The sequence below is a fragment of the Rousettus aegyptiacus genome, unplaced genomic scaffold (genome assembly GCF_014176215.1).
Source record: "Rousettus aegyptiacus isolate mRouAeg1 unplaced genomic scaffold, mRouAeg1.p scaffold_m13_p_13, whole genome shotgun sequence".
In the NCBI taxonomy this organism is placed as follows: Eukaryota; Metazoa; Chordata; class Mammalia; order Chiroptera; family Pteropodidae; genus Rousettus; species Rousettus aegyptiacus.
In genome coordinates, this window is record NW_023416288.1 from 63,027,871 (window position 1) to 63,053,876 (window position 26,006).

Here is a 26,006-nt window from a genome sequence, read left to right on the forward strand (position 1 = left end):
TGCAGTTAGGTTGACATTTAATTACAAGGAACCCAAGTTCTTATACAAGGCAGGAGGAGATGGGGGCCAGCAGCTCCCCATAAGCCTTTCCAGCCTGGGTGACTGAGGCTAAGAAGATGGGGACACATGGGACATACGGGTGGAGCGGGGGCTCTGGCACAGTGCGTCCTGCCCAAAGCTGAGGGTAGTAGCCACTGGGGATCTGCCCCCTTGGCTGGCCCAGGTCTGCCATCACTCCATGAGGCAGAACTCTGTCTCCTGCTGTCGCATGTTGGGTAACACATACAGAGCCACAGCTGCAAGAGCCAAGAACACCATAGGCTTCCACATCCCAAACATGTTCTGTGGGGACCAAAGACAAATGGTGAGTGCCTGGTCTTCTGAACCCTTCCCTAAGCCAGAGATCCCCTGCCTACTGGTGCTGGAGACACTTCAGGACCATCGTGGTCCAGTCCCTCTTACCTCCTGGGTAACCACTGGAGACAGTGCGGTCTGAGTCCTGGTACCACTAGAATCCTGGAACAACACTATGTGTATCACCTGAGGTGACTGCCTGTAAGCATGCCCCCACAGAATGAGAATACCAGTTCCTGCTTGAGCCAGACTTCAGAGTATCCAAATGGGTGTGGTTGAGAAGGGATAGAACGCCACGGTTTAAAAAAAAAAAAAAAAAAGGGAGGAGGTGGGGTAAATGCGGGCCTTTGGGAAAAGCAACAGCTCCTCATTAGCTTCATGGAGGAGAATGAACTCAAGAGTCAAGAGGATGTTTAGACTGGCAGGGGACGTGAAGAAGGTGTGCCACAGAGTGCAGGCAAATACGGGGCTCTTAGGCAGCCCAAACCCTTCGTGGAGTATGATGCTGGCTCAAGGAAATTTGCGGAAGCTGGTCACTGCCCTTGGGAGGCAACTGCCAGCCAGGGTCATTAAAACACCCCCAGCCGCTGGGTGTGTCGACTGACTTCCTAAGCATGTGCTAGAGGGCGGAGGCTCCCAGGCTCTGCTGACCATAGCAAATCCTGCTGATTTGTGGGACAACAAAAAACACCATTTAGGGAACATGAAATCTTGGACAAGAAAATACATACTTGGGGAAATAGTTCCCATTTTCAGTACTTTTTTTTTTTTTTTTTTACTGTATTACTTGAAAGACAGAATTTGGGTTTTTAGTTGTAAGCTATGAGGAAAAGTAACAGAAGGATGGTTTTAGGTAAGGATGAATACAGCCCATTGATGCTAAGAATGCATTTGCTCAGAGAATAAAGGATCTACAAAGATTTTAAGCCAACTTATAAAGAACAACAACAAAAAAATCTCCTTGTAGAAATAGTTACTAAAAAGGACATGAGCTATGAAATGGAAAACAAAAACAATGTTGGAGGTGGGTTTACAGAGTAATTCATGTAAGACATGTAAGGGAGCTAGGAAAAATATTTACATGTGCAGATGATTACATCCCAGTGCGCACTGCTAAAAATGTCCATCTGATGTTCTTAAGGGGGAAAGAGCTGAAGCCCACAAGTGAGAATGGTGCCCTTTACGCCGGGCAGAGGCGGGATTCCAGACGGGCTGCACAGGGGGCTGGTTTGGGTGTCACAGAGGGCTAAGTCATGTCACTCCTTTCAGGCTGGGTTACTAAATTCACGGAGCAAGAAAATCATGTTTTAGCCTTAATCAAAGTGTTTAAAACAGAAACAAATTCATAGATACTGATGGCTGCCAGACAGGGGGCAGGGTTGGGGGGCTGGGTGTGAAAGGTGAGGGGATTAAGAATTACAAATTGGTAGTTACAAAATTGTCCCGGGGATGTGAAGTACATACAGCACAGGGAATAGAGTCAATAATGTCGTAATAACTATGCGTGGTGTCAGACAGGTACCACCAGACTCATCAGAGAGATCACTCTGTAAACTACGTAAATGTCTAACCACTATACTGTATACCTCGATCTAATATGTTGCCAATTGTAATTTAAAAAAGAATTACTTTTTCTTGAATATTCTTAAAAACAAACAAACAAACAAAAAGGTGTTTGACAAGGTTTTCCATGGCATCACTGGAGAAAATACGAGGAAAAGAGAGTAGGATGACAGCGTGGTTTATTATGTGACCAATAAGCTGGACAAAAGAGCCTGGAGGGATGACATTTGAGGGGCTTGGCCCTCCTCTGTAACGTGATTGAGGATACGAGGGTGGGCTTCTCACCCCTGAGGATGATGATGTGAAGATGGAAGAGAAAGGGAATATTTTGAAACCAGAGTTGCGAATTAAAAAACAAGCAGACGGACAAACAAAAAAAACACGAAAAACTTCACAGGTTAGATCAATGGTTTATCTCTAGTAGGGATAAATGGAAAATTCTGCCTTGGATCCAAAAAATCAACTACGGGTAAGGGGGAGGGGAGGCTTGGCGTATGCAATGTGCAAAGGGGTTGTATAAACATGATTTGAAGTTAACAATGTGATATTATCAAGAGAGCTAATGTGATCCGAAGCTGAATAAAGAGAAATATGATGTCCTCCTAATTACTTGGAAGCAACTAAAGAAAATCTCTCAAAATGAGGAGAGATGATAAGGGGAAACAGGACTGGAATTTTATCTGTTGCTAAAGTTAAGTCCTTACAGTCCGAGTCGGTGAAAGGTTATGCCTGAGTGCTCTGGGTCATCCTATAGGGAGGGACTTAGAAATCTGGAAGTATACAGAGGAGAACCGGTACAGGGAGAGACCCCGTCACTAAAGAGGTAAAGATTGTGGGCATAACTGGAATGTCTAAAAGATAGAAAGAAGCATCTGAAGAGAAAAAAAAAAAAGAGTGAGAGGGGAAATAAAGGAAGGAGAGAAAAGGAGACGGTGATAAGAGCTACCGACATGTGCTTCAGCTGCCACTCTGAACCTACGCCTTAAGCCAACTACACTCCGTTTCCCGGGACGTGAGGAGAGAGGGTCGGGGAGTGGAAGCGGCAAAGGGAGCCTACAAGCTCCAGAAGGCAAGTGGAGCCCTAGGGTTCTACGTTGGGCCGTAAGACCACAGTCTGCCTCCCACGGTAAGCATTCTAACTCCATATGGGCTATGAAGACATGGCATGGGCTTTGCAGGAGCCCGAGGCAAAACTAGGGCTAAATCTCAGACCTGGGTAATGCCTGTTCTAAAACAGCAAAAGCACGAAGTGAGATGCCCAGAGAGAAGGGAAAGAGAAGAGGCCAGAGCAACCTGCACCCTCCCTCTACCCCTCCGAAGGAGAAGACGCAATACCAGTACCTGTGTTAGGACGACGTCTCGGCCCACCAGCACCAGAGCAAAGCCGATATGACCACCAGGCCTACGAGAGGCAAGGAGAAGATGGGGGGATTGGGGGCAGGGGATGGCTGCAACATATCAAACGAGAAAGAAGCACGACAAGAGGCCAGGAGATGAGAGGTGGCAAAAAGACACAACACACATGAATCCAACAGATAACGAAGATGAGAAAACAAAGGGAAAACAGAGAGAGATCAGAGGTTAAACGCGTGGTCAGTGAGAGCGGCAGAAGGTTTCGCTGTGACCCGGGCCTGGTTCTTCCCACTGGTAGCCTCCAGAAGATGCAAAATGAAGTGGGTATAGCAGCAGCGGAGGTCCGAATCAGGTGGTGGCTCCAGCTTTCTGGCTTGTCGTATCCCTCTCATATCTTTGTTAAGCAGGGACGATCTGCACCTAGACCTCTCCTATAGGTCAGTAACTAAAACAGTGAAGCTCTGGCGAAGGAAAGCTGGGCTCTCCAGACGAGCAGGATGTAAACTCTGCCCGAGTCACCCTAGGAAGCGCTCGTCTCCTGCCCGGCCACCTGTCTCTGTTAGTCCCTTGTTCTGGCTGCTTTCCATCAAGCCCCTCAGTGTTCTGGGCTCTGGTCCCTACGATGCCCTAGGAGTGTAATGCTGTGGTTGAGACGAAATGCATTAAAACGAGCTAACAGTGGGAAGAGCTAGTTCTTTCACTGCAACAATCTTCCAGAGAGAAAGTGAGTTTGTGGACGGTGACACATTGCCAGTAGAGATGCCTGCAAAAGATACAGGACCCACCGGGCCGAAAGGACTCCTCCGTATGCAGACACAAAGAATGTGCTCGACTTTGATGTAAAAAAAATCGGGTCCGGCATTTAGAAATGTGGTACCCAAGGCCAGGAAACCTACGAGGCTCTGAACCAGAATGCGGTGGAATACGATGAAGTCGAAGGAATACAACACTGGGGAGGAGGCGGCGGCTGCTCCCACGCTCAGCTTCCTAAGTTGTGGTCTGCCACGAGGTTGAGAGGACTGCACGCTGGACCCGAAGCCAGTGCTGCAGACGGAACTGCCAGAAAATTCCAGATAGCCTTGAAGCTGCCTGGACACCCCACCACAAGAGACTGATTTTCTTCCCCTGAGCTTAGAGGGGCAGAAAGAACCTGGCCTGTGAACCGAGGGCTTATTCGGGAAGGACTCGAACTCCTCAGAGAGCCAGAGCCCCCAGCTGGCCTCAACCAGGGCAGGAATTCAGCTGGCACGTACTTGTACCAATGTACCGGTTGTTAAAACGCAGACACACTTTTGTACGGGACACTCCCACCCAAGCCTGTCAAGATCCAGCGACTCAAAGGTTAAGGTCCCGGCTGGTCTCCCTGGACCGATCAATGCCCTGCTGTACGGATAGAACTATTTTGCCTACTACTTCTGATCACCCAGGCCCCCACCCTCATGCCTCATAGAGCCCAGTGGGTGACGCCAGCCCCCCACCCACTCCTAATAGCAACAACAAAGGTCAAACTTGACCGGGCACCGTGGGGAAGGACTGAGTGACTGCGGCGGGCTGATGGAAGGCCTCGTTCTGTCAGCCTCCTGAGCACAGCACTAAGGGAGAGGGGGACGCACCCTCCTGACGTAAGTCACAAGGGCTACCGTGCAAATGAAATCAGGTAGAACTCCAATGACCCCACCTTGGTTCCCAGCAAAGGTGGCCTTTGCAAGACAGTTCCGTGGCATATTGGCCTACGTTTGCCACTTCCTGCAGAGAGACCGCTCTCTCCAAGCCTGGCTCCATTTCCGCCTTCCCCGAGTGCTACACCTCAGAGCTCGCTGGCCTCTACACCCGTAGAAGTCCATCCAGGGCTGGGTCGCCCTGAACACTGAGGCGCCTGAGCCCAAGAGCCCGCTTCCCACTTGGTCCAGCCTTTGGCTGCGGTTACCTTTCTGCTCTCAGAAATTTTGAGGGGGTTGTTTTCCTCTGAAGCTTCAGAAGAAGAGCTGTCGTCCTCTTCCTTCTCTTCCTGGTCTTGGGAGTCTTCAAGTCCCTCCTCCTCATCTTCTATGGACTTTACTTCTAGCGGGTCTTGGGGCTCAGAAACTAGTTCGTCCCAGGACTCCTTCTTCGATTCCTCTTCAATTTCTTCCTTGTTCTTGTCCTCCGTGTCCTCTTTCTTTCCCTCTTTTGTCATATCATCTAACTCCCTGTGGCTGGCCTTGTAGTACAGCACCACCTCCAGACTCTGTGGGGCGGAGGTGGGGCAGGACAGGGGATGCTGTTACATGGGAAGATCCGAGCCCTGCAGGCCATGCCGAACTATCCCCAAAGCACCGTGCTTCCCAGCACTGCATCTGGGACCCATGGTACGCCCTGCAGGCAGCGTGGAGGGCAGTCACGCCCAGGCTTCAGGGGCGATGCATCTAGCCGGCCATTTGCCACTCCAGACGGCTAGCTGCCAGATTCTCGAGCCCTGCACCTCGACTGCTCTTCCTACCCCCACGTGGCGACTCCTATCTTGCCCAGTCCTCTTTCACATATGTGCGCACAACTGCTTGGAACACATTCCTCTTTTCATCCATTGGGTCCTTCTCTTGGGCGTGTGACCCAGGAAGAACAGGGGCCCCAGAGAATTGGGCTGGGTTAACTGAAGCAGATGTCCAGCCTAGGGGCTGTGGTCCTTTGGGGCTGTAACTCCAGATACGAGCGGCCTGGATTCCGCTCTCCCCTTAACTTCACAGGAAGAGGGAGGGCCACTTAGTAGCCAATTGCTACTAAGATGAAACTAACTACCCTAGACACCTTAGAGACCCCAGGAGCTTCTCTACTAACGCCTACCTGGTCAGAATGGCGGCAGAGATGACTTTTCTTCCAGGATCTCCTCTACCTTTCTGCTTATCTGGCTACAGAGGTCACTACTCACCTTTTTGGACTCACAGCTCCCCTGAGAACTCTGCAGGCTTGGCTTGGACACCTTTTTACTTTTAACCCCACTGGAGTTCTTGCGCAAGTTCTTACTGCTATTCTTTCCCTCGGTTTCTTTGGCAACAGAAGACCTCTTCTCTTTGAGCTGGCGAAGCTCTTCCTGGCAGCACTGCAGCTGCCCCTCCAGGTGTTCCTGCACTGCCAACAGCCGCCCCTGCTCATCCATGCTGGCTTGGTACTGCAGCTGCAGCTCCCGCAGCCTGGTCTGGAGTTCTTTGATCTGTTGGTAGCGGAGGGCCAGTTACCCACAGCTGGGCCTATGTGGGACTCCTGGGCCCTGCCTGGGGGGGTCACTGCCTCAGAAATTTCCCTGTTGGAGCTCACGGGGAAATAGATGATAAAGAAAACACAAAACGGTGGAAAATGAGCCTCTAATGCAGTTTTACGAAGAGCTCCTCCGCTCTGATCATTTATATCTAACGTGGTCCAAAAAGGATGATTGATTTAAATTACATCCTTACTGTGATCTGTCTGGGGAATAACTATGGGGCTACACCTTCTGAACCTCAGGGTTTATTTTATAGTGATTTCTGATGGGTACTCTTACTTCACCCAAGCTATTTCTCTCTGTACTAAGTACAATCATCTACGGAACGCTATCGTACACTCCTGAGAATGTACCTGGGCACTTGCACCTCTTCCTGGAAAAAGACGCAAGTCCCAACCCTGCTTCCTAGTCTCCAGTTCTCTTTCCTGACTTCTGGCAGCACACCAGGGTCGCCTTGGCGAGGACCAGTACGAAGCAACCTAGGCCCACGTGTCTACTGCTCTCTGAGCCTCTCCCGTGCGCACACAGTGACCCCCACTGGACTGCAGACGGCTCTTGGTCAGAGACAGTGCCTTCCATCCCCTTGCTAGTGGATGCAGAGCACTCTTCTTGCCATTCTGAGAGATCCAAGAGAAGGACACATGGCCCTGTCCTTGAAGGGCTTACAATCCAGTTGAAGACACGAGACAAATGCACACAAAATAACTGAAGAAAATGGATAGGTAAAAAAATATAACTCTACCGGAAGTGCTGTAGGACACAGAGCAAAACAGAGAACAGAAGTGGCATAGGGAAAAAAAGAAAAAATTATTCAAAGGGTCTTAGTGAATGCCAGCACTGTGGGCACCTGGGAAAAACGTCCATCAGCAACACAGCAGACTGCCCGGCCTCCCGGGATTCAGTCCCTGTTCTGTCCATCTGACCAGGAAGCGGACGGCCGTGCAGAGAGCGGGGCAGTGAGCTCCTGACCCTCTCTGCTCAGCCTCTTTGAATGGCTACAACCTCCTCTGGCTCCAGGGTCTCCTACAAGAAACCTTGCCTCCCTGAAAGCGGTTACCTCATTCTTGTCGTTTTGGGAGGCAACAGGTTTCTCAAGGCCCTCCATGCACTCCTTGAATTCTTTTTCACAGGCATCCAGCTCTGCCTTCAGCTCCTTCTGTTTGTCCAGCAGATTCTTCATCCTCTCCTGCAGCAGGTCGTGCTCCTCCTGGCTGAACTGGTACATGGCCTGCACCCCCTGCAGCTTGACCAGCACCTTGGAGACCATTTCCTCAAAGTGCTGTGGAGGGTGGGGGAGTAATGACGGCACCCTGGAATGCACCTGCCCTCCACCCCACTCTCCTCGCTAGGCTCTTCCTTGGGTACAAAACAATGGCCACAGGACCTGAAGCTGCCCAGAGGGATCCCGTATTTCTTCCCATAGTGAGCACTGTGACTGTGCTGATGAAAAGTCCTGCACTCTAGACCTCTATCCAGACAGAAACATCTCCAGGCTAGATGGGCAGCGTGCCCCCTTTACGTCCAGCAAGCTACCCAGCTCAGCTCTGACCCCACTGCCCACCTTACTTCTGTGCCCTTCCCCGGTGACTTACGTCTTAATAACACAAGAACCTTCTTTCCTTGCCTGACCTGTCATCTGCCTGCTTTTACCTCTATATCTTCAGCTTCGGCAGATTCATCTTCATTGCTGCTGGTGACGTAACTCTTGTAAAAGGTGTCAGAGCTATTGCCACTGCTGCTGGTGGTGGTCTGGTGACTCTTCCCACAGGTCTCACTGGTGCTACTGTAGTAGCTCTTGAGAAAGCTCTCATCACTGTCCTCGGAGCTCCTGTAACTCTTGTGATAGCTCTCGTTGTCATCAATGTTGTTATCGTCAGTCTTTTCACAGTTCTCACTGCTGCTGGCTGTGCTATTCTTCTTGTTGGACTCGAGGCTCATTTTTACAGAAGGGGACTGGGCTTGGAGCAACTGCATTTCTTCCAGGCAGAGCTGCAAGTCGGCCTGTAGCCTCTTCTGCTCCTCCTGGAGCCTCCCCTGCTCCTGCTGCAGTAGCTCCTGCTTAGTCTGGCTGGTCTCGTACAGATCCTGCAGAACCCGTATCTGAGCGTCGATCACCTTGGACTGCCGGGAGTGGGTAGGGAGACAGTATCGTTACTGACACCGCAGTCCTCCTAGCTGCACCCTTCCTGGTGCAGACGTCCGAGAGCACACTTTAGAGAACTACACACCTACACTCCAGTCTCACCACAGTCTAGGTCCTCCACTTAGCCTACAGGTAACCGGCATGTGTCAGTTTCTGGGTCACTGGGGGAAATCTCCCCAGGGCAGATGCTCCAAGATTTCCAAGCTCCTATTTCTCTTGATTCTGCATTCAGTTACACATCTCTTTCCTTGGAGCAGTGCTGCGTGAGCCTCGAGAACACTCTGGTTCCTCACCCTCCCCTCTTCTCAGTCAGGTGTACCCGTCATCCTGACCTTTCGACTCAGTCCCTTTCTCTACCCCCAATTCTAAAATCATCCCTGGCCTTGAATGTCAGCAGACGAAGAAGTCCTTCCTCAGAAGATGGGGACTTGGAACCAAGATCTCACTACGAGTTCCTATACCTCCTGCCCCAGTTCTGAATCTGGCCTCTGGGCATGTTTCCCAGGCCCTCTGAGATGGACTTCTTGGCTGCTGATGCCCAGGATGAGATCTGATCGGTTAAGAAAATATTTTATACCTGGTGTGGGTCTCTGGTACCCAGGCTGAAATCTGATGCTCCTGGAATCTGACTAAACCTCGGTTTGGACTCCTGCTGTTCCCTGGATCTCCCTGTCCAGGCTAATATCCTAATGGATTGATTTTGCCTAAATTGAAACTATCTATCTATTCTTTCTTACTCCCACTTAGACTTCAGACCAATTTCATCCCCCACACCTGAAAGACGTGTATGGAAGTCCCCACCGGCGAGGCCTCACGGCATGACCCCTTGCCAGTGCCTAACTCCCCTCTCATGGCTGTTACTGGTGCCAACGTTCTAACGCAGACAGTGTGGTCAGAACCAAGATTCCCACATGCTCGGACCTCCTCCCTTGGACATAAATGGTCCCGGATTGGCCTGAGGAAGAACACTGAAAGGTTACAGATTTGGACCCTTGAAAAGTGTACTTCTCAATCATCGACCGGCTCATGAGAAAAGAATGACACCTTTCGAGTCAGGCCCAAGCAAACACTGGAGCAGGATTAGACATCCGGAAAATGAGATGTTGAAGGGACTGAATCAAATTATCAGGTGACTCCAGGCTTTCGGGTCACCCCAGTTCTAAGTGTTCACACGGCTGCAGCTGGGCGTACCTGGGGATGAGGTCTTTGGGCCACATATAAAGCCACATCTTAACTGAGCCCATGAGTGGTCATGGCGGGGGCAGGTCAGGACTTCAGTCTCATCCTTCCTTCTGGCAGAACGAGCCTCCCCAAACGCGGACCCTTCCACGCAGCCCCTTTCCCTGCCATGCTGCTGCCCCCAGAAACTCGTCCCTGCCTCTTGCTATGGTTACCTTGTTTTGACTGTATCTTGAGGACTTAGGCGATTTGGAACCTTCCGGATTCTCCAACACTTCCCGGAAATGAGAGTCTTTGCAAAGATGCAGCCTTTTGTGCAGCTCTGACTGTTCTTTTATTAAAACTTCTTGGTTGTGTACCAGTTTTTCCTGCTCCCCCTGCATGCCTTGGTAGAGCAGCTGCAGTTCACCCAGGTCTCGTAACTTTGAAAGGAGGTCCTGACTCTGCGAGGTACAGCGGAAGGAAGGGGGCAGGAACTGTGGCGGCCACAAGGAAAGACCTCTGCCTCCTTCCCGCTGGGGGCCCTTCCCTTGGGAGTCTCTGGGTCGGCTCTGCACAGCCCACCTGGGGTGGAGGGAGTCCTGCTGTGGAGACCTGCTAGTAATGAGCAGGTCTCAAATACTTGGATGCATTCGGTAGTTTACAATGTGCTTTCAAGTATATTTTCTTCAGGTGGACTAATTATCTAAATATAAAATGCTGGACAGAGTCCGGAGTATAAAACATATTTTAAGGTGTACAACCCTAATCAGCTTTCTGGTTAGAGAAGACTGGTGAAAAAGTAAGGAGTGGTTGGTTAGGAAAAGAAAACGTTTGATCTCCACCCTTTTCTTTTGCCCTAGTCACACCTGGGAAGCCTCTCAAAGCGGCTTCTCCACAGTAAGCTGCCATTCCCTGGCTGTGGTTACCTTCTGCAGGAGACCAGCTTTGGGTAACGGGATTACGAGCTTGTGCAGCTCTTCTTGCAGCTGGCCCTGCTCCTCCTGCATCCTCCTCTGATCTTCCAGGAGCTCGCACTGCTCCATCTGCAGCGTCTCTATCTCCTTCTGGCTGGCCTTGTACTTTTCCTGCAATTCTGTCAGTCTGGACAGCAGCGCATCGCACTGGACGGGGCGGAGCATGGAGGGGCGGTTACTCTGCAAGGCAGTTCTCTGCCTGCGCAGCTAGCCTCTTACTCCTGACCAGGGTCTCCCTCCCTGTACTGATCAACCCAAGACGTGCTGTGTGCACCCAGGCCTAGAGAGACACTGAGTGGGGAACTCCAGCAGCCGGCTCGGGATTGCTATTTGGCTCTGCTCCACATTTCTTTTACTGGTCACTTCGAAAAGCATTCTGAGCGGGAGTGTTACGAATGCCCCTCCTTTCTCACCTCCTGCTTCCCTTTCCTCTGGCCCTTTTCTTTGCTATAAACCATTATCCTATCCTGCTGGTAATTCTAGTCCCTTTTATTCTCATTACTCTCAATTTTTTTTTTATACCTAATTATGCTCTCTACCAATAAGGACATAATTTCACACTAATTTTTTCCCATTTTTGTTTTCATAATCATGTTGTAAAATCTTTAGGAAAGTAGGCACTATTGCTGAATTTGGGTTGAGAAGACTAAATCATGCCATGATTCCCAAACCCCAAATCTTCTCATACTAATCTCAATGCTGTTTCGTGGCCAGAGAGAAAAAGCTGGCTCTGTACACCAGCACGCTTTTCCTCTTCCACTGGAAGAGGAGGTGATGAGCAAGGCATGGACCCCCCAGGCCCCTAAGTTGAGTGGGAATGGGGAAAAGGGGAAATGTAAGCCTGGGTGTAGAAAGGCAGGTGGACTGTTAGGGGGCCCCAAACAACCTCCCCACTTCTGTGTTTCCCGAAGGCCTTTCCCCGGGGACACGGCCTGCTGTTGGCTGTGGCAGGAGCTACTGAGTCTTCTGGTAGAACATGACTTATTCCACCATTTTTTGAAAATCCTGTGCCTGTTCTCTCCTGTGCTTTAACACCTTCCCATTTCCTCACTGGTGATCCTCAAAGTGCTCAACACAGAGTAACTGATGATGACTTGCATTTTACACACTATGAAAAATAGAGAAAATGAATAAGGAAGGCTTTATCACTACCAGGATTTATTACTAAACGGAAGTAAGATACTAGTATTCTGTTCAATTTAAATTGGGTAAAATTCAAGCTTTGAGGTCTTAATGACTCTGAAATCACAGAATAAATCCTGGAAGAGCCTAGGTCCTTCTAATACCCAGTCAGTGTTCTGGACACAAGACCATGCCATCTGACAAGAGTATTTGCAATCTGCCTCAGAAAACTGGGACATGTAGAACTCTTTCTGGTTCTAACAATAAAATGTATATATATGGGCCTATGTGTATGTTCTTCTCCAAGAATGACGAGACACCCTACACGTGGAATCATGTGTAAAACCTTCAGGTGTTCAGACTGGACCCAGATGTACTGATCCTACTAAGCTGTGGCTCGAGTCGAGGTCAATGTAAACTGTTTTAAAGTTAACAGCATGGGACTCTTGCCTCTGTTTCCTGCCTTGCCACACTCAGCTGTGATTGGATAAGAGCCCATCAAGCCCCTCGGGCGGACAGATGACTTCATCTTTTGCCCTTACCTCCTTTCTCCAGAGGAAGTGCCCAGGAGATCTCACCTCTCTTAATCACAATTACCTTATCACCGCATGTTCCCTTTTCCTCTGTGATGGACTGGGTGGTCTTGAGCTCCTTCAGCTCCTTCTGGCAGAGCAGGAAGTCCTGCTCCAGCTGATCATACATGTACTTCTGATGCTCCAGCTGCTCTTTGCTGCTCTGGTACAGCTGCTTCATCTCCTCAAGCTGGGACTGTATCTCTGTGTTCTGGGGCAGGGGAGGCAGGCCCCGCCATCATCCCAGGAGTCCCAGTGGCTATACTCTCTCCTCTCAGACAGGGGCTAAGCGGATCCTACCCTGTCCTTTCCGGTCCCAATTTCATCCCGTTGGGGGCTCCCCGAGATGTACCTGTCCCTAACAGGCTCTACACAGAGACCTTCTGGGGTTTCCATTTGGGGGATTGGGAAAGAAAAAGGGCTTCTTTTTTATAGGCTGGTTTTCTGATTTAAAATCCAAGGAAGCTGAGAGCATCATGAGTCTCTGACATACCTTTCTACTAAGCACCTCCTTATCCTCCTCACCAACAGCCACTCCACAGAACTCCTGGCATTCACACTCCTCCTTTACACCAGTCCTCTCACAGAAGCTTCCGCCTTGCTACCCTCTCCCTCACCTGAAGCTTCTTTTACCTTCTCAATGCTCTCTTGGAAGCAGCCTGCGATGTCCTTGAGGCGCTGCACCTCTGCCTCATGGTACTGCAGGTCCTCCCGCAGTTGCTGCTGCACGTCCAGCAGCTTATCCTTCTCACACATGAGGTTCTCGTACTGGAGCTGCAGCTTGTGCAGTCGGCACAGTAACTCCTATGGTGGAGGGGACTTTGGGCAGTACCTCTGGGATGCTCAAGCCACTCACTCTCTCTTCTGCCTGAGTCACTCTCAGACACGAACAGTCTAAGAATTGACTTCTTCCTGCCCTTCACTTACTGGTTGTCCTCTCTCCTCTCATCTAATGTAGTACTCAGGGGTGGCCAGAGTTCCCCTGTAGTGCTGCACAGACGGTGGCTGGGGTCGTTTTAACTCTCTACCCTTATCTACCTTCCCAAAAGCTCTTAGTACCTAAGTTGCCCCTCACCTCTGGTTGCTGTTACCTTCTCACTTTGGCTTTCTACAACTGCCGATTTCATGACTTTGAGCTGCCGGAGCTCAGCTTGAAGTTGGAGTTGTGCCTTTAAGAGCTCATGCTGCTCATCCTGGCTAGCATCATACTTTTGCTGCAGGGCACAGAGTCTGGTCTTCAGCTCCTCGTTCTGTGGTGGGGAGGATGTGGGTAGAATGGTTACTCTCAAGAAACAGCAGACCAGTTTGGTTCTTTTCCAGATGCAGACATCTTGATTTGCTCCCAAGATGGTTTCTTCTGGTCTGGTTTCTTCTCTGAGGCAGACACTCAATAACGACTTGCATTTCTAGAATGCAATGCTATGTGACTTCTCCAGTAGACTGTACCCCTGGTTGCAGGGCAAGAGTCAGCAGAGCACAGCCGTACTCTGCGTTCATCCTCCCCTGAAGCAGCGACTCCGTGGAGGCCCTTCTGCCCTCCCCAAAGTCCCTTCCCATCAGTGTTTACCTGGGTGGCATTGTGGGAAGTCTGAAACCGAAGCATCTCATTCTGTGCGCACTTGAGCTCCCTCTGCAGCCGCTTCTGCTCCTCCTCACTGGCCAGGCGATGATGCTGTAGCTCTTGCAACTCACAACACAATTCCTTACACTGCAGGGAACAGAATAAGAAGGTGACTTACTACACGTACCGCATGCACTCCAAGAACAGGCTTGGGAGAATCTTTACATCAGGCAAGCAAGCAAGGCCCCAGAGCACTATCATCTCGGCTATCAATGCCTCTTCTGCCAGTCTCCCCCACAGCCCAGGAGAGAGACAGTGAAAGCAGCCCGGCTCCCCTACCTTGTTCTTCATGTCGTGCATCTGCTCCTCGGCTCCCAGCAGCTGCTGTCGTAACAACTGGGTTTCTGGATGAGGTTCCAAGAAATCCATTTCTAAAGTCTGAGACTCTGTTGACATCATACTCCTTAGTGTTTGGGACTCCAGTAGCCATTTTTCTGTTGCTCTTCGTGTCCTGTAATCCAGAACCCCAGAGCCATGTTTGGGAGAGAGCTCTGCCTGGCATCACCTACCAAGTGTGGTTCTGATGCCATCGTTTTAGGCAAAAGATGGTAAGGAGTCTTCTATTGTGTTTTACCTCTCAAATAAACACCCTAGAAGAGCACAGAAAAAAGTGCCAAGCACCTCAGCCTGCAAAGGCTTGTTGGGCTCTGGGAAACCCTAAGAGTATAAGTCCAGTTGAGCTTGAGGCTGGACTTGATGTCAAGCCAGCTCCAAACTTGAGGCCACTAGACTGAATTGAGACCATTTGGACAACAAAGGAATCACTTCCAGTCTACTCAGATCAAACTGGACCCCAATGGCTAGAACGGAAGAAAACTAAACTTTAGCACTCACTCAACTCTAGTTCTAGACAACCAGGTTAGATCCCCAAGCCTGCTTCTAGGCCATATCTGGATCCTTTGGACACCACGGGTAGGACCAGTTCTCCAGGAGCAGAAGGATGCTCATCAGCCTGGCATCAGCATCTGCCTTCTCCAGTTCTACTCAGGGAAAAGCTCAGTTCTACAGAGCCCCACTAGCCTCCTGGCTGTACCTCTCACTCTCCAGATCTGCAAGCTGCCCTGTGAGGCTGCTGTTGCTCTCCTGCAGGGCCCGGTACTCCTCGTTCAGGAAATGGTAGCGTTCTCGTAATTGTTGCAATTCTTCTGCAGAGGACAAGAGGAGAGAAGTGAGGTCCTAGGGAGGAAGCACTGATGACCAGACCCCAATTTTCCTGCCTAGAAATCTGAGAGCAGAAGGCTGAATAGCTCCTCTTTTTCCAAAGACAGAACAGATACCATGGGCAGAGGCTCAGAAGACAGGGCCCAGAAATTTCCACACTGCGACAGAGCTTTCTTTGTCTTCTTTCAAGAGACTGCCCTTCCTTTCATCTTTACGGAAGATTTGACCTGTGTGCCCATATTTAAAACCCCAGTCTACAGCCATGCCACCCTGACTGTGCCCAATCTTGATTGATCTCGGAAGCTAAGCAGGGTCGGACCTGGTTAGTACTTGGATGGGAGACCACTTAGGAAGACCAGGTGTTGTTGGCGTTAAAAAAAAAAAAAAAAAAAAAAAAACCAAGACAGAGTCCTAGGATTTTAGGAGCTTGTGAGGGTTGAATTGTTTGGTTTATTGTATTTAAAGTTTCCGCTAAACTGTTTGATTGCCTTCCTATAACACTTTTAGTACAAAAAGCTGAGAGATGAGAGCTGCCAGGTGTTATGCTGTCACTCCTGGCCTTTCAGAGACAACCCAGGCATCCCGAATGTCCCTTTACTTCCTTTATCGCCACACCAAAAACATTGGCCTGCACATGGTCAAGAGTTCTTTCTAACGATCTTTTGTCTGCTGACAGAAGGGCCCATCCCAACTGAATCCACATATCATCCTCAGGCATCAGTAGAGATCCGGCTGAAATGCCCCAGCACAGGTCCCTAAGTACCAGGTACCAATACTTTTTAATGCTGCAATAATACAAACACCCATATCTGTTTTGTTTCTTCATGATTAAGATTTTTCTTAGAATACTAATTCTACTGACATTTTAAAAATACTAACTTGTTCTAATTAGAACACAAGGCCTATCTTACCTGCTGTCAGACTCAACACCCTGAAATTCACTCCTAATGTTTATTTCAATTAGAAGTCTTTGGAATACTCCAAATTACCATAGACAGAAGGAAGGACACTAATCTTTACTAAAAACCAACCATCTGCTAAACATTAGGTTTGATGGTTTCAGCCTCGGATTCAGTTAGTGCTTTCAACGTGCTAGGCATTTCATTTAATCTCCCAAATAGCTCTGTAAGGTTTTCTCTCCCTTTTTTTTTTTTTTTTTTCTAAATAAACTTTTCGTTTTAGAATAGTTTTACAGAACATTTACAGAAAAATTGCAAAGATAGTGGGGAATCCCCTGGGAGAGTTCTCCCCTAGTTCCCCCTACTGTTAACATCTGACAGGGGGTACACTTGTCACCATTAAGGAACCAGCGCTGGTACATTACTATTAGCTAAACTCTACACTTTAGTCAGAGTTCTCTACATTTTTTCCTAAGGTCCTTTTCACGGTCCAGGATCTCATCTAATTGTAAAGTTTTATCAACCAGTTTTTACAGATGTGGAAACTGAAGTTCAGAGAGATAATAACAAGACTAAAGTCATCCTGCTAATCGGTGGAGCCGAGATGCTGAACCGAAGGCTGCGCAAGTCCCGTCCAAGCCCTTCCCCTAGGCTGCTGCCCTCTCCTAGCATCGCCAGTCCAAAGGCTCTTCTGAGAGGCTTGCTACAGGTAGAGAAACCTGCGGTTCTTTGGTTTCTTGTTGATTTGCCTCTGCTTGACCTGGCCTAATACAGGGTCCCTCCCATTATACCCAGATCATCAATCTAGCCTCAGAATAAAGACAAACTCTTCGATGTCATGAATCCTAGCAACGAGCTGGGAGACTCACTGTCTGAAAGCCGGACCCTGAACTTTTCAGTACCTCATGTATTACTAGAAATAACCTCCTTTCCTCTCCAGCTCTCTTGTGCTCTGATTTGTGGCCCCCTAAAGCTTCTACTTGGGGGAGGGCTAAAGGAGCTGATGAATTAGCAGCCCAGGGTTTGGGAACAGGACTGGAGCCTCTGCAGAAAGTGGTCCAGGCAAAGCGCCATCATGCCAGAGCAACAGGACGAGTTTCCCAAGGTGACAGGCCCCTGTACTCCCATCTCAGAACTGGAGAGCTCCAGTCTTTTCCAGGAAGGCCTTTAGCAGAGTTGACTCAACAAATGACCGATGGCTCTCCGAGAAAGAATTCTCAGGGTACATCTCCAGTGGTGCTATTTCTTATACGACTATGGATTGGCTGGCTGTGTGACATCTGGCTAAGTTTTTCTCCCTTATATTCTTGAATTCAACCTGGAGGGATTTTTTTTTTTCCTAGAGATTCCCAATTCATGATTTAAGGTTACCCTTCCACCATCTTCTTACACACTATCTCTCTCTGCCTTATTTTACTGACAGACCAGGAGGAGGGCTTGTGCTCTCATACCTTGCATCTCAGAGAAATCTGAGAGACTATAACTATTGGATGGGTCGGAGGTCTTCATTTCTAGTTCTGCACGGAGGGAGGTGATCTCCATCTCGTACTCTCCCCGGATGCGTTCCATGTCGTCGAGTTCACTCTGCATCCGGCAGAGGTCCTCCTGCAGGGATGCCAAGTCGCTCTCATGTTCGGTCGCAGAATCCTCTGCTGCTTGTCGCAGATTCCGGATCTCAGCCTGGGCCACATGCAACTCCCGTTCCATGTCCTTCAGTTCAATTTCTTTCTCACGCTCTAACAGGGAAATCTCCTCCCGTAGAGACCTCAGCTCACCTGCAAAGCCCAAAGGTTCAAATGGTCAAGAGGATAAATGAACTAATTAACCATATTCTAGAAGCACAAAGGTAAAGGCAGACTTAATTCTTATCTGGAAACTCCTGACAACCTAGTCTCTATGCCATCAGAGAAGAATAGTTTTATCTGGTATGGAATAAAGGGAATACCTCAAAAAGGAACAGAGGGAATCTATGTAGTAAGTTACAGTAGAAAAGTAGATTCTGAGGCTTGACACCGAAAGTGATAACTTAGGTTACTGCAAACAAAAAGTATTAAGTGTTTCTAAGGAATAGCCTGACAATTAAAGATTAAACCTAATTTACAGTATTTTACTGATGCCCTTAGTCTCTCCAAAAATGTTCTGGTTAGAAAAATTTACACATACTATTCTCATACATTCGATCTGGGAGCTTAGAAATTATAGAGCCTCAGAGCTTCCATGAACTGCCTGAGGTAAGTAGTGGCCCCAAAACAATGTGTATTTAGAGTTCATAGCTGAAATTCAAATGTAGGTTCATCGCATGATAACTAAACATAGCAAAATAAATGTCAATCAATGAGGGATATTTTAAATTGATAACAGTTAAGTAGAATATCAGCAGCAATTTAAAAGAAAGTGATAGATCTAGAGAGAAGACCTGAAAAGGTTTCCATAGTACACTAACTAGAAAGGAAAATGAACTATAAAATGTATAGTCTTCTTATTTTTGCAAAAAAAAATATATTTACATGCATAATATATAAAACAAATATACATAGACATGGAAAAAGATCTGGAAAGATCTATGTGCCAAACCATAAAGAGCAGTTCCTTCTGAGGAGCAAGATGCATGAGATGGGGACTTTTACTTTTCATATGATATATATTGGTGCTGTTTGAATTTTCATAAGCCTATATTTTATAATAGATTTTAATTTACAAAAGAAATGTGTCAGATCGCTCCGTATCCGTGGAGCATCTTAGGGTTTCTGGACGTGGGTACCCATTCCGGATCAGGAGAACCTCCATGTGGAGAGTAAAGGGCATTGACACCAATAGGGAATTCAAACCTGGGAACAAGGGTTAGGGAATTAATGAGGATTGGGTTGGGAGGGTCAGGGCCTTCCCTTAAACCTTTTGCAAGCCACACAGTCCTTATCCTTCGCCTATCCTAAACTCCTGCTCTTTCTACTCACCCTTCAGATTTCAATTTTCCCTAGCCTGCCACTTCCTCAAAAAACTAACCAGTCCTCTATTAAATGCTCTCAAAGCACCTTGTAGTTTGCACTGTGTGTGTGTGTGTGTGTGTGTGTGTATGTTTGTGTAAAACACTGGTCTCCCCCTCACTCTGTTATAAGCTTCGTGAAGGCAGAAGATTATAACGGAGTGAGGGGCAGACCAATGTTTTACTCACCATTATAGCTCCAGGATTTGCCACAGTATGTGCCATAATGCAGCTTGAGAAACATTTGCTGTACTCATGCATAAATGAGGCAGGGGGTTAATTTGTCTATTCAACGAACTTTTTCACTGAGTACTAACGAATACAGAATTACATGTTTGGGTATTTTTTTTAAAAAATTAGAACAGAATATAGATATTTGAGAATAAAAATTTGAGCATACTACAGATATAAATGCTGAGTTGGCATTTGTACGGGGACAGGGGGAAATGTCTCCAGCCCTACTTTCCCAAGCTCGCCTGTGCATCTTCTGGCACATCTTTTGCAAGTCTTTTCTTCCCTAGAAAGACCCCAGCTGCCTCTTCTCCTTGGTCTACTCACAAGTATTGATTAACCCTTCTGTGCCAAGCCCAAGCATCTCCCACTTAGATTCTCTGACTTCCTTCCTATTCAAAAGGAACAAAGTCCTTGTTCTATCCCCTACTGAACTGCAGCTGCCTCTTGGAGTTTGCGGTCTAGAGGGGTAGACACCTATGTCCTATGAGGATAAAAGCCCTAGGGCCTGGGTTGAGCTCCTGTGGGGGGAGCTGACCAATCTCCACTTCCCTAATATGCCCTTGATGTTCGGCTTCGAATCTCTACGTTCGGCTTCAAATCTCCCTTAGGGCGTCTAGCCCTAAAAAAATGACATGCTCAGATGCACTGGGAAATGGAGGAAGTTCTCCATCAACCTAAGAAAGCTCTTAATTAGGAACACAAAAGGCGCCGTGGGCCGAGGGGCGGGGCTTGCAGGCCCGAGGGAGGGGCTTATCCGGAAGCGGGGCGGGGCAAACCCTGGCTGGGAGTTAGTAGGGCCTGGCCCGGTTCCGAAGAGCTGGCGCCGGTTAACAGCGGGGCTGAGACCATCGGGGTGAGTCCGAGGGCCCGGGAGTCGGGCTAGGGAGGCAGAGAAGTCGGTTCTCACTTACTAGTTATGGCCTCCATCTTGTCGGCCCCCCGTAGGTGGTCTTCCTGGGGGGCCTCCCTCCACAGGCCGGTCCGGCCCCCGAGGGGCTGTGGCGGCCCGAACGGCCTCGCAACACCAGCTACCTCTGAGGTTGCGCGCGCCCCGTCTTAGCGGAAACCGGCAACGCACGTGCGCAAGGACTATTTTCGCGGGGTGGGGATTGGGGGAGCCTTCACCAGACTTTCGGCCTCCGTTTGGATGAGATCTAATGCTAGAAACAACCCTACTGAGTGGGAATCGCTCTAGGACTTTATTTCCCCACGTAGTTGGCTGCATGCGTCTCTTAGATCCCCTGACTTTCCTCTTGTCTGAAAGGAAGAATGACCCTTCTTCAATCAAGTGCCTTTTTCTGCTCTACTGGATCATTTCCTTCATCATACAAACATGATCTAGTGTGTCCTATCTCAAAAAGAAAAACAAAACACACACACACACACACACGCACACACACACACACAGAAACTGTCCCTTGACTTTATTTATATTTTCCTGTTTTCTTATTTCTCTGCTCCTCTTCAAAACATGACTGCTGGACTTATCTGTACACACCTCCATTTCACCTCCCCTTTCCTCTTCAGTCCCAATCCAATCAGGCTTCTGTCTTCACTGAAATATGCCAGAGCCCTCCATCTTGCAAAACCAAATGGCCATCTTACCTGACTTAGCAATTTCAGACACAGGAAATTGAGAGTAGTTCCTCCTACCTCAGTCTCTTATTCATTTCTCCTTCTATACTGGACCTTAAAATACTGGAGTAATCCTGGGACTGGACTCTTTTTTTTCTCCTCTTCCTGTATCTCTCCATGTGATGTCATGATCTCCCATAGATTCAAATGTCATCTGTATGCTAATGACTCCCAAATTTACATCTCCAATTTCTTCTCTGGTTCTAGATTTATATATTCAACTTAATGTATTTACTTGGATGTCAATCGTCATATCAAACTCAACACATAGAAAACATGGCTTAAATGCTTCCCCTAGCCCCCAAACTTGTTCCTTGCTGAGTCTTTCTCAATAAATGACACCGACAACCATCAAGTTTCTCAAGGCTGCCATCTTTCATGTCTCTCTTATACCCTGTCCAATTTATCAGAAGTCCCGAGGGCTCAACCTTCAAAATCTCTTGTGAATCATCTTCATTTCTACTGTTCTAATCCAGGCAACCATCACCTCTTGAATGGACTACTGCAATAACTTGCTGACCAGACTCACTGTTTTGACTCCATTTCCTCCATCCAATTTCCACACAGTAGCCAAAGTGCTCTTTTAAAAAATGTCAAGCAGATTATATCACTTCAGCCTTGGCTAAGACCCTCCCATGTCTTCCCATTATACTTAGGATAAAAGCCAAACCTCTCATCTGGCCTACAAGGACCTCTGAAATCTGGCTTCTCCTTGCCTCTCAGAACTCTCTCTTACCAGATCCTCCACATGTACTTTGCTTCAGCCACAACAGCATTTGTTCTTCCTTCCAATACATGTTCTTTCTTGCATCTGATCTTTTGCAGTTACTAGTCCTTCTGCCTGATGTGCTCTTCCCTCAGATCTTTCTCATTATTCAGGTCTTAGTGCAAATGTCATCGTCTCAAAGAGAACTTTTCCAACCACCCTGTCGAAAATAAACTCCCATCTCATCCATGTCTTTCTATCATATTGTTATATTGTCTTCATGGCTCTTATTGTCACCTGAACTTGTATTATTTTCTGCCTCTCCCAATTAGAATGTACTTTTCCTTAGAGCAAGGATCTGGTCTGTCCCGTTCATAGCTGGTCCTCCAAGTATACAGGCACTCACTCCATAAATGGTTGATAAATAAATTTTACAGATGAGGAACCAAGTCTGAGAAAGATAAAAGTGACTTACTTGCCCAAGAGCACAAAGCTTGTTACGTGGCAGAGCTGGGCCCAAGCATATAGGTGATCTGAGGCCAGCGCTCACACTCTCTGCCCCGTGCAATACACCCCCTCCTTTCCTGTCCTCTGCACTCCCTGCTGCATTGTCTGCTTTTGCATCTACATTTGCTTACATCTTTCGCTCCCTCTCCTCGACCTTTGCATGTTCCTCTCCAGGCCTGCTTCCTGGCCTTCCTTTTTTCTCCATTTATACTTTTCTTTTGGCTTGATCTCTATTCTCCCTGGAAAGTCCCTGCTGTTTTCTAGGGCAGCTCCCCTAAACCTTCTGGAAGCCCACAAAAGTGACAAAAGCTGCCTCTTTATTTGGTGGTGCAGTGGAATGTGGGACGCCTGCCTTGCTGCTTCCCAGAGACAAAGAGAATGTGGGCATTAGAAGAAAGGAATTTGGGGGCCACAAGCTCCGGACCTAGGGAGCAAGAGATGCATTCTCATCTGATGCAGACTCCCCCTCCAGTCACTTCTCATTGGCTTGCTGCTCTTCCCATGGTGCCCTTGGAGGGACAGGAAAAAGCAATCTGGTTTGGAATTCAGTCCTGATCACCTACCCCTGGCATTGACCAGGAGAACCAAGGAAAAGGGATGCGTGCGTGAAAGGAGGCAGCTGAAGGAGAGAAAAAGAAGAGAGTTAACCACAGATAGAAGGGGTGAAACGAGAGGGCAAGAAAGGAGAGGGGAAGACAGACGAGCCAGGCAGAGATGCAAAAAGAAAGGAAATTAAGAGGAGACTGGAGAGACAAGGAGAAAGGGTGAGAATAGAAGAGAAAAAAGAGAAGAAAGTATTGAACTGGATTATGTTTGTCTGCTTTGCTTCAGCCAAACCCTCAGGACAGAAGTATTTGGATGGCCATGCCTCTCCAGCCTCAGGGCTAGGAATTACCTTGAAGTTGCTGGATCTGCTTGGTGAACACCTCTGCCTGCTGGGCGCTGGCCAGCCGTTCATCCTCCAGGAGACCTGCAGTTAGAGGGTGAGATGGCATCAGGGATCCAGTGAGCACAGAGCCTTTGGGCCCAGGCCCTCTGGCCTTTTCATGGACACTCACCCTGCAGCTCCAGAGAGTCATCCTCGTGCTGCCCAGCCAGTTCCCGGGTCTCCTCCAGCTCTGCCACCAGCTGTAGCACCTGAGCCCTCAGCTCCTCCAGCTCCGTTTCTGTGAGGCTCAGGCCCCGGTGCTTGCCGACCGACAGGGAGCCCACGCTGCCACCTTTCTGCACTTGATCTTCCTCTTCTTCCACCTCCTCTTCCTCCTCTTCCTCCTCCTCTTCCTCCTCATAGAGAGCTGGGAGTAACACTTCCCCTAGGACAGATATCCATCCCGCCAGGGAGTCAGAACGAACTTCCTTTTCACAGTCCTGCGAGGGCCCTCAAACTCACTCTCAGGACTGGTATAATAGTGCCACCTGGTGTCCTTCAAGTAGCCCCTGGGTAGGACCTGCACTCATGAGTCCTCAGATGTGGTGGTCACAGTTGGAGGTAGCCCATCCCCCTCTCAGGCCCTTTCTGGACCAGTACTGCACCTGGTGGCCTCCTATTACTGCCTTACACTTGGGCCAACCGAGCAGCTGGGAGCTGGCTCAACCATGTGACGCTTGCATAAGGATTCCTGCTTTTTCCAGTTCTGGTCTCTGTGTAGTGGGACAAGTAGTCAAGAAACGATTCACACACTGGACGTATCTTTAGGCCAAATGAAGCAAGAGTTACAGTTTGGGGCTTTGTAGAAAGTTAAAAAACTATTAGCCTTTCCATAATAAGAAACCATTGCCTGTCAGTAAGAAGAGAAAGAAAACACCTGAATGGAGTGAGTCTAAATGTTTTACTGAATTTGGGGGCTCTTTCAAATGTGCTCTATCAAATAGCTTTTTTGAAACTTTCTACAACATCCACCTCTCTTTCCTCTGCTAAGTGTGTGTGTTGGGGAGATGATTCCTCTCCCCTCCCTGAATGTTATGAGGCCACTCCCCCTGCTGACCACACAGGGGGAAGTCAGAGGTACCTGTGTGTAAAAGCAAGGCCTGCTATTTTAATGCATTAAAAAAATGGAATGTGCTAGTCCCCAGCCCCTGGTTGGTAAGCATCCCCTCCTTTGCTGCAATGCAGTTCCTCTAAATAGCAAAACTCTTGTCTAGATGGTGACATTTGCTTTGTTTTGAAATTCTGCAGCCCTGGTCTTACTTTCTCTAATAACAGCAGCCTAATGTTCATCTGGGACCCTCCGCATCATCTGTACCCCATTGAGGGAGCAGGGTTGCCCACACTGAGTATGCACAGGGACCTGGGGACACTTCATAGGAAGTCCTAGAAAATGGATCAGCATCCTTTCAGGGGTCTGGTGTTGACAGCATCTACCAGGTTGCATGGGTGTGATGGAGACACAGGAGTGTTGGCAGGTTGGCCCCTCTCACCTGCCCCCTCCCAGGCAGTCTCAGGCGGTAGCTATCCTGGAGAACCGAAGCTACAAGGCTTGTATATGTAGTTAGTGGTGGTGGCACCAGAAAGACAATTCACATGCTCATTTCCCTGCTTTTCAAAATAAGAGACAGCTTGGGATCTGGGTCGGCAGGCAGTGAGAACAAACCCCCTGCTGAAAGGCTGCTTCAAAGCTCTGTCCAACCAGACCTCTTTCTCTGTCTGGCAGCTCCCCCAGGACACACAACCTGGTTAGCTGGTGATTAGGGCCTCAGAACCTCCTAGAACCTCCCTCAAAGCCCGAGCTTTGAGGAGGGGCGGAGGGAGCTCTGATGAACTGGGGAAAGGGTAGTGTCCTGGCCCAGAGTGCTGGGGATCAGGATGGGGCGGGAAAAGGGAAGGGAAACTGGGCAATGGGGAGAGAAAGAAAGCTCTCTGGGAAAACTCACCCTCCATAGCTTGCATCCCCCGCCGCTCCAGGGACCCCCAGCGTTGGCCTTTCTTCCTCTCACAGCCCTCAGACACCTCGTAGGACCCTAAAGTGGTCACTGTGGGTCCTGCCCGCAGAAAGAGAGGAGGGATTGTGGGATGCGAGGGGGCGGCTTGGGGCTGCGAGCAGGTAAGAGAACATGCCTTCTAGCGCTTTGGAGCCCTGGGGGCTTTAATCCCCTTGGACGTGCTTGGCTCACTTGCCCAGCGCAGCGAGCTAGGCCTGCAGGGACCCCGCCCTGCGCCGCCCAACCTCCTCAGCACCCCTCGTTCCAGGCTCTTCTCCCTTGCACAGACAGAAAGGGTGTGTGGCTCTTGAGCTCAGCAGGGACAGGAGGAGAGGGGCAAGGATGGGAGAGGAGGCAGGTGCGGTCAAGAAGCGGCTGAAAGGGTGAGGTGCTGCGAGGAAGGGGAGGCAGGTGATGGGGGGTGGCGCCGTGGGAAGGGGTCTGGGCCAGAGCCGCTCCCCTCCCCTCCCTGGACCTCGCCTGCCCCACCCTCGCTCCGCGCTCAGAAGCCTTCGGGGCTGGAGAGGGTGCAGGAGCCTCCAGGGCTGGAAGCACTACCAGGCTGGAGAGACGAGATGGGAGGGGGCTCAGGGAAGGAACTGCCAGGAGGACGCGGCCGGGAGCAGAAGACCCAGCCCGGAAAGATGGAGACCGGGCCCGGGCGAGGGGCGGCACGGAGGGGGAAAGACTTAGGAGGGAAAGGTGGGAGCCGCGGAGGGAGGGAGGAGGTGGGGGTCTGCAGGAAGAAGAGATGGAGAAGAGGAAGGAGCGGCAGTGGGGAGGGGAGGGAGGGGCGGCTCTGACCTGGGCAGCTCCAGCCCGCGGCGCCCGCGCCAGCCCCGGCGCCCGCCTCCATGGCCTCTC

General features: G+C 49.3%; 1 protein-coding gene and 1 pseudogene across 13 annotated transcripts; one reads left to right on the plus strand and one right to left on the minus strand.

Moving 5' to 3' along the window:
* CCDC136 (coiled-coil domain containing 136) lies at positions 1-26,006 on the minus strand. 13 transcript variants are annotated; one of them, XM_036230934.1, is made up of 19 exons: positions 25,947-26,006; positions 25,095-25,202; positions 23,282-23,536; positions 23,119-23,193; positions 17,610-17,933; positions 15,132-15,243; positions 14,378-14,549; positions 14,045-14,185; positions 13,569-13,727; positions 13,111-13,281; positions 12,503-12,688; positions 10,736-10,930; positions 10,043-10,270; positions 8,156-8,626; positions 7,563-7,784; positions 6,176-6,457; positions 5,198-5,497; positions 3,259-3,319; positions 1-342 (listed from the first exon to the last, which is right to left on the minus strand). In XM_036230934.1, the coding sequence occupies exons 1-19, from the start codon at positions 25,996-25,998 to the stop codon at positions 41-43; spliced, it is 3,816 nt and encodes a 1,271-aa protein (XP_036086827.1). In that variant the 5' UTR covers positions 25,999-26,006; the 3' UTR covers positions 1-40. The 13 variants fall into 13 exon arrangements, with proteins under 13 accessions (XP_036086827.1, XP_036086828.1, XP_036086829.1 ...); XM_016148659.2 differs by having other exon boundaries at positions 234-342; positions 3,259-3,365; XM_036230935.1 differs by lacking the exon at positions 13,111-13,281.
* Positions 15,512-15,630, plus strand: LOC118611026 (annotated as a pseudogene).